The sequence below is a fragment of the Chelmon rostratus genome, chromosome 5, assembly GCF_017976325.1.
Source record: "Chelmon rostratus isolate fCheRos1 chromosome 5, fCheRos1.pri, whole genome shotgun sequence".
NCBI classification, from domain to species: Eukaryota; Metazoa; Chordata; class Actinopteri; order Chaetodontiformes; family Chaetodontidae; genus Chelmon; species Chelmon rostratus.
This window is the reverse complement of record NC_055662.1, coordinates 29,617,793-29,625,945: the sequence shown is the minus strand read 5'-3', so window position 1 is coordinate 29,625,945 and position 8,153 is coordinate 29,617,793. Positions and strand designations below refer to the sequence as shown.

The window sequence follows — 8,153 nt, the reverse complement described above, 5'->3', positions numbered from 1 at the left end:
TTCAGCCACAACAGGAATGAAATCTGGAGTTTTGTTGTCATCAGGAGGTAAATGAGACTCAGCAGGTTCATGTTTGGAGGAGCTTGTAGATTTTGAACTGAACGGGGAGACTAGTTGTTTCCAGTCTTTAGGCTGAGCTCGGCTCATCATATCCAAACTCCAGCTCTGTTCGTAACAGACATGAGACCGAAATCAATCTTCCTCCAACTCTAGTATTTCAAGAAATACTGTATAGACAAAAAGTACCACAAATAACATTTGTGCCATCTTTCCACTTCCTGCTTCAGCTGCAGGCCTTCCTATCAGGACATTTGTTTTTGTCTAAAGCGACACTGACTGCAGGCAGCTGATAGACAAATGGGAAAGAGTTATTAATACATTCATTACTTTAATGTTGGCAGCTGCTGAGGGCGGAGCTTCTTCAGCTTGAGAATCTCAGCCTGGGAAAACAAGTGCAAGTGCGCCCTCTGCTGGAGGCCTCAGTATTACTGCAGACATGGAGCCCGATTACAGGATGTTACATTAAAATGGGAATTTGTTATTTCAGCACCTGAACTTGATTTACAGCAGAACCCCCCACTTAAAATTAAAGATGGGAGATTTTCATAGCAGGTTTGATTCATTAATGTGCACTAAATTCTTTGAGAATGATTAATTTTGGATGAGGCAAAGCATCCTGATGAACCCAAAGCACGATGAGCGATGTGACAGAGGTCAATGCCTCGTCTCCACTGGATGTTCTTGACAAGCTGTCGGTATTTAAAATGTGAACGAACAGATAAACGCAGAGCGTGCTGATGTTCTGACTCGCTCAATGTTAGCGCTTCGAGTCGCTGCTGAAACTGAGCCCACGTGTTCTGGTGACGAAGCTGAGACTGAACACCTCGTTAGCACAGCGCTGAGACCGTCCTGAACAACCTGCAGAGATTACCGTCAGTTCTTCCAATCAGTTGAATTTTCAATGTATTTAGAAACAAAAACAAACTCTTCAAACGTCAAGGCAACTTGTTTTATTTTCTTACTCATTTTGACTCAACTAAAAACCGTCGGGACTGTGGAAAAACGTTAATGCAAAAGAAACTTTTAAAAGGCAAGTCACAAATGCAGCAACATGATTTCAACAACAGAATAAAAAAGGGGTTGGGGGGGGGGGGATCAGCTGATTCTCCATCAATAGGAATGTTGAATGGTGGGGTGGAGCCTACGGGGGTGTGGCTACAGGGCAAGCAGAGAGGTTAAGTGCTGGAGCTCAGAGCTGCCCGCAGTCAGCGATGGTGACCGTGGACGAGGTTTTGCCGCTCTGGCTGCCTCGGGCTTCCATCTTCTTCACCACATCCATCCCCTGGATCACCTTCCCGAAGACCACGTGCTTCCCATCGAGCCTGCAGGCACAGATCAACAGCACCGGTTAGCATTAGCAACAACCTGAAGCCGTGTGTCGCAGCACTGCAGTGAAAACGATCTGAACATTTGGGAGGATGCAGTACATCCACAGAGGAAAAGCAGACGGGGGGAGCAACAACTCTCACTGCTAACCAGTCAGACGTCCTGCCGAAGTGCCAGGCTGACATGATGCATGAAACAGAACAGTTAGCCTCCATCTAATGTGCAACGTCTCCTGGCTCACAAGCAGCAGGCTTCTGTACAGGCTTGTGGATATTTTGTCAAGGGGCTGAGTCCCCTTATTAAAAGGGACGGTGCCCCACTTTAAAGTACCGCATATCTAACCCATCAAATCACATCCAAGCAGCCCCCGACAACCCAAACCCATCCGTCGTCTGGACTGAGTTTCTGCACGGCTGGACAGTAACATGAGGTTCTGCAGCAACATTAAGATGAACTACACCTGAACTGAACATTGTTTTTGCTCCAGAGACGTCCTCAGCAGAGCGAACAGATTCAAACAACCTGATGCAGGTCGTTCTAATGCTAACGTCCATTCATCAGGTGATCCGTTCACTGAACGCTTGAAGGGACTCTGGAAGCGTGCAGTGTTACAAACTTGGTTCTCACTGGATTTGGGGACCTTAAGATCCCTTCAGAGCCTGTTTCTGGCAGACTCCTGCATGGCTGTGACTCTCTGGACTGAGAGGAGCAGAGCAGCAGGTTCAGCCGACCAATCAGACACATGAATGAGCTGTGACAACGTACATAACAGCCAATCACTGCTCTCTGTTGCTCGTTTGGGTAACTTGAGTCTTTGAGGGAGAAATGAAACAGATCAGAGGTGGGACGTTTTGCATACGCTTTAGTTCACTTGTTTTAATCTTGTGTTGGGGGGGGGGGGGGGCGAGCTCTTACCATGCTGTTTTAGCCGTGCAGATGAAGAACTGGGACCCATTGGTGTTTGGTCCAGCGTTGGCCATGGACAGGATGCCGGGACCAGTGTGCTTCAGGTTGAAGTTCTCATCAGCAAACTTGTTGCCATAGATGGACTTTCCACCAGTTCCATTGTGATTGGTGAAGTCACCTCCCTGAGTGTCAACAAATCAAGACCACACACACACTTCAATACTGGAGCTCAACGAAGTGACCTGAACCAGACGGTCCTGGCAACAGCTGACCTGAGGGATGACGCTAAACCCATCCACACTGGATGTACGCATCCTCTGTTAACTCCTGCTGTCAGATTAATCCAGGTCAGGTTTGAGTACTGGTCAGATTCAGGGCTCAGTTTTAGGCCTGTGCAGAGCTCTAGTCAAGATTCAAACAACTACATTAACACCTGAAATGTCATTCACCTGGTTACGTAAAGCTTTGAATTGATAATCTGGCTCGTTCAGGCTTCAGAAACATCTGAACAGAAAAATGTACATTTGACACAGGCGGAACACGTTGTCTCGGCCTCACCTGGCACATGAAGTCAGGGATGATGCGGTGGAAGATGGAGCCCTTGTAGCCGAAGCCCTTCTCGCCAGTGCAGAGGGCGCGGAAGTTCTCAGCAGTCTTGGGCACCACGTCAGCATTGAGCTGCAGAAACAAATGATCACACCCAGAGTCAGTCAATGCAGTGAACACAGGATCGACTGTCCAAGACGGACAAGAAACGAGGGGAAACGTTGTGAAATCAGTAACCAGTCAGTGAATTTACATTTCAGACCCGAGTCAAACCCAGACCAGGCTTACCAAACACTGCACTTTGCTCTCTGCAGCAGGCCATTGTATAACTACGTCTAGACCGGGGGGGGGGGGGGGGGGACCAGCATGTGGCAGTAGCTTATAGTCCAACATCCTCAGTGCATATTGGACATGTGCCATTGTAAAATGACACCAGTGAGCATTAATCTCTGCAGGAGGTGTGAAAACACGTTAAACTCAGTGACATTTCACATTGTAAGTGCAACATTAAAAGAAGTCAAGTTCAACAACACCTTGTGTTGAGTTCAGGTAGCAGCTGCAGCCCGTTAGCTACACATCAGGCCTTTGTGTGGTAATTATGTCATGGTGAAACAGGAATACAGCATTGCACCACACTGGATATCTGCATGCCCTGCACAGCAGTGACGCTACCGTACAAGTATGTTCAGAGGGAGGGGGTGCAGGGGGCTGCAGCAGACAGGCCGGTATGTGGTGAGAGCTGCAGCTGATCTCAGAACAGCAATGTACAGCTGTCCACCTGCTCAGCAGTAACAGAAACCAGACCTTCGCAATTCAAGAGCTGTCTGCTTGAAATGCCAGGATGGCCTCATTACCATTAACACGCAGAAGCATGGCCAAAAGCCTAAGACCACAGCGCTGACTGGTGTGTGCGGGGATCGGACCAGTGCACCATTTAGGCTCGGTTCAAATTTAGCTTAGGAATCGCACCATATAGCGGGAACGCCCTTAATGAGGCACAGCTACTGCTATGTGCACAAAATGGCTGGATGTGTAAGCTAGCACGCTAACAGCTTTTGGCTCCCTAAAACGAGCTGCTATAAATAACGTTAGCCTACGTTACAAAGGATCCATCGTAGTCCCATTATTACGTAACATTCTGCTTATTCATCGTGGGAACAAAGGGCTAAAAGGTGTCGCGGGTGCTTCGGCCATCTCCCTACATCCGCATTTTTTAAATCATGCAGCTAGCCAGCCCCCTCCCCCCCTCCGCCCGATCGCGCCAGCCCCGTGGAACTTTCCAGAACTGCGCCCCCGTTTACGAACACCGGAACCGGCGCAGTTAGCTTTGGCGGCTAACATGACACCTTAAGCAGAACATTTCGGGGTTTTTATTAGCATTAGGCTGAAGCTAAAATCCTCAGACTAACACTTTCTTAGAGACTAAACTGAAATGTCTAGTTTTAGTAGACCTGTGGGTTTCCCGGGCTTCCCCGACGACCGCGAAACGCTGCAACAAAGAACAGGGCGAGCTGCACTTTGCGCACGAGCCGCTCTGTATCTGCGCAGCTAACTGCGCAGAGTATAGCTGAACGCTCAGTTAGCATTAGCTTAGCTCGTTAGCCAGAGGTGGCAGACCACTGCCCGGACAGCGTGCCGCTCTACGACTCAAACATGGTCCGCGGGCCTTTAACGGGCCTCGGCGTAGCGAAAACCGTGTGTTACTATTTTTCGGTGACTTTTTAAAAGCGCAATAATGGCTGATTGCTCTTCCCATTTCGATCAGCTAAAACTGCCCAGACTGCATCTTAACGCATCAGCCAGCACATTTAATTTTTGGAGAGATCACCGTCACATGATAAACTCTGAGACCAACTAACGTTATAGTTTGTACGTAAAGTGTCGTGGGTGTCCTCCGCAACTGAATAAAACCACATCTGCACTGACGTGAACAACCTGAAGTTCCGTTATCGGGTCCACCGAGTAGCGCTGGCTAGAACCACAAGCACGTGCACATGGTACATTAAAGACGTTCGGTTGGTGACATCTCGGCTAACGTTAGCTCTTGTATACGGACTGCAAACGCATCTGAAACCGGGTCTCAACCCTCTGCAGCAAAGGAACTCACTGTCCATAAAGACACAAAGCAGAGGCGGTTAGCGAAGACCCAGCCGTGTCCTCAGGCTGCCATTAACCAGCTAGCCTGACGTTGATTAACGTTACTCTCGGGTACACTTTATATTAGAAAGACCGGTTTACCTCCATCACAATACGGCCCACGGATGCGCCATCGCAGGAGACGTCGAAGAAGACTTTAGGATTGGCCATTTCAGCAGGCTGAACTGCAGAAGGAGGACTGAACGGTTTTCCAGTGAAAGGGACGCTTGTGGTCACAAGGAACCGAAAAAGATGGAGTACTGTGGATTAAGTTTATATAAGATGCCGGTGGGCGTCGTAAAATCACAGAAAGCCAATCGGTAACGCTGAGGCATTTAATTGGCATTTATTTTAGCAAATCAGCAGCCAGGACAGCTGACCCGCCCTTTTTACTGCGCTCTAACTGGACAGAAATGTTTCACGGTGTGTTTGACTCATACATCAGAGCGGACCGCTTCAGCGGAGACTGAATGTTGGCATGCTTTGTCTCAGGGCGCGAGCCAGACAACACCGCTCCGTTTTCTTATCCCGGTCGGAAAAACCTAAGATTACTGGAGCGACGCGCACCGCGGCTGATTGACAGCTCCGGTGTCCAATACGTGCAGTGTACGCTGATGGGGACCGTGAAGTCCCGCAGTTAGCGCACGCTCCCGCTGTCACGGGTAAATGTGGGTGCGCGGTCACGCGGTCAGGGCGCGGTCCGTCCTGTTCTCCGCACGAACAAAGAACAAAGTTGAGACGGAAAGTTCGTGTTTAGTGTTTAAAACCACATTAGAGTCACACAGACGCCTTTTACTGAGTTTAGCAGAAGAGGTAAACTGAAATCTTTGGTAAAGGCTAAATAAAAAACCCTGAAGTGATGTTTTAATGTGGGTGTAGTTTGTTTTTCTGGGATGAGGACTGTGGTAGTTGTACATAGCAACCATGTTGTTTCATCCAGTGTTTCATTCTGCATGAACAGAAGCCAGATTGTCACAAATCAAATGAAAGCTCAAAGCTAGCTTAGCATTGGCAGAGCTAGCATAAAGGCCTCTGGAGTTCAAAATGGGCGAGAATCAGTCTGAGCATTACGAACGCGGTCACTGTTCACTGTAATACATGTTTAAAGTTAAACATTATGTTTTTCACGCTGTCTTGTTTTAATGCATGTGTTTCTCAGAGTCACCAGTGAACGACCAACTGTCTTACTGATTAAAGACGGCTCCACTGGGGGGGGCGCGGACCGCCGCTCACCTCACTAGTAGCCTAGCTTAAGCTAGTGTGTCCCGCTCTCTGGTCTTCACATTGAAGTCAGTCAGGTAAGCTGGAACACAACATTAGCAAACAGAGCACAAAGCTAATGTAGCATCAGCTAATCGATCCTTATTTCACTGTGTGCTGCTGCTGCTGTACTGCAGTTTCCCAGCTTGGGTTAAATAAAGTCTATCACAGCTAACAGGGCAAATAGCTTTTTAATGAATAAACTTTACTCTTAATTTGTTATGACGGAGCAAAGCATTTCATAAAATGACTGTTTAGTCAGAGGTCTCATTCATACGAGTTCAAAAAGAAAAAATGTGCATCAAGATTGACTTGAAGTTTTTCTAAAGTGATCCATCGACTGTGGAATAAAGGCTCCATGTGGAGCTTCTCTGTGTTTATGATCACTGTTTCTCTTTGGTCCAACAAACCTCTCGAGTATTTTTACTTCCTCGAAGTTTCAAAGCTGTTTTTTGATGCAGCTTTGTTTCCATGCATGTTTGATTCAGTAGAGTCGTCTTAGAGACTTTACCCGGCTGGGGATTAATGAAGTCTTATCTTCTCTTATCTTCGCTGCCTTTGTTGGCTCCTGTTTCATCTGGTAACATTAAATGGCAGCCTGTGCTGTAGGGCCAACCTGATCTGGACCAGATCAAGTTCCATCAAAGCCACCATTCAGAGCAGCCTGCAGGTCAGTTTTACTTCCTACCTGCTGCAGGCTCGTCTTGTATGCGCAGCGTTTAGGAGGCAGCTGTTCCTGTGAGGTTTCCAGTTGAGGTGGTGGGTGATGGTGGGGGATTGATATCGATCAGTGACCTTTAATGACCTCTGGTTGATGCTCGCAGAGAGGCGGCGGTGCATGCTAGCACCATTCAACTCAGCCGCCCTGCCCCCTGAATATAAAACAGGAATGACATCTATCCTGTTACGTTGTAGGAGGAAAAAAGAGAAACAGGTTCAGACAGGCTGCACAGTCGGTTAAAGGCTCCGAACCACAAACGAATAAAAAACTCACTTTCTGACTTAATTAATCTTTGTTCTGGAGACAAAGATGAAGATAAATCTGAGACAACGATGACGACGGGTCTGCAGCTCGGTGAGGCTGTGTGTGAGCTAGGCATGCTAACGCTAGCATGTTGATGTGATGTTTAATGTTTCCCATGTTCACAGCTTAGTTTAGCATCTTGACAAGCTAATAATGTACAGCTGAGGCTGATGGGAATGCCATCAACTCTGCAGGTATTTGGTCATAAAGCAAAGTGTTGGACACCTGAGGGTGGCGCTAGAGGAAACATCATGATGAAGATTATTCGAAACACAATTCAACATACGGTGCTGCACCACCTCTCGATGATAAAGCTACAGTCTGAACACTGACGGGGCCAAAACAAGCTGATCATCAGCAGCATCGGTCAGTCTGTCACTTCACGGTTTCTGGGTTTCGTCTTTCCTCGGCTGTTGATGTCGTACGTCTCACAGCGTCGTTTTCCACTGAGATTAATAAAGTTTTTTATCTCATCAGTAATTCTCTGCATGTGCTCTGGAATAAAACATTAAAGTGACGATTTATATGTTGTGTTTAAACTTATGATGCTGACTGTGTTCCAGTTTTACTTCTGTTTAGGAAAGCAAGACATTCATCATCACCATCATCATCATCATCATCATCATCATCATCATCATCACACGAGAGAAGCTGCAGCTGGAGAATCTGAACGGCTGAATATTTTCCTGTCGGCCAGCTGATTGTTGCAGCTCCTGCTGTAACTCTTCTGTTTTCATGCAGCAGATCAATCATTCTGATCAACGATTTAATAATTTTTCTGAATATTAGTGATTCTGGTGATTTTTTCGTTTCCTCCTCCAGACAAACGTCTCATACAGTTTATACATGAACTGTGTATAAAACTTTATTAAAAGCACCACATGTCGTCCTCGTG

General features: G+C 47.2%; 1 protein-coding gene across 1 annotated transcript; it reads right to left on the bottom strand.

Moving 5' to 3' along the window:
• Window positions 1-995: 995 nt before the first annotated feature.
• On the bottom strand, window positions 996-4,055 carry ppiaa (peptidylprolyl isomerase Aa (cyclophilin A)). Its single transcript, XM_041936562.1, has 4 exons — window positions 3,936-4,055; window positions 2,851-2,970; window positions 2,302-2,474; window positions 996-1,382 (listed from the first exon to the last, which is right to left on the bottom strand). The coding sequence occupies exons 1-4, from the start codon at window positions 3,960-3,962 to the stop codon at window positions 1,250-1,252; spliced, it is 453 nt and encodes a 150-aa protein (XP_041792496.1). The 5' UTR covers window positions 3,963-4,055; the 3' UTR covers window positions 996-1,249.
• Window positions 4,056-8,153: the final 4,098 nt, after the last annotated feature.

Bases quoted from the DNA above. Each gene is read 5' to 3' on its own strand.
- ppiaa (XM_041936562.1), bottom strand. From the start codon at position 3,962: ATGGGACTACGATGGATCCTTTGTAAC. The intron at 2,971-3,935 runs GTAGGCTAACGT...TTGTTTCTGCAG, and splicing joins TACGATGGATCCTTTGTAAC to CTCAATGCTGACGTGGTGCC. The intron at 1,383-2,301 runs GTAAGAGCTCGC...CTGTGCCTGCAG, and splicing joins TGCACGGCTAAAACAGCATG to GCTCGATGGGAAGCACGTGG.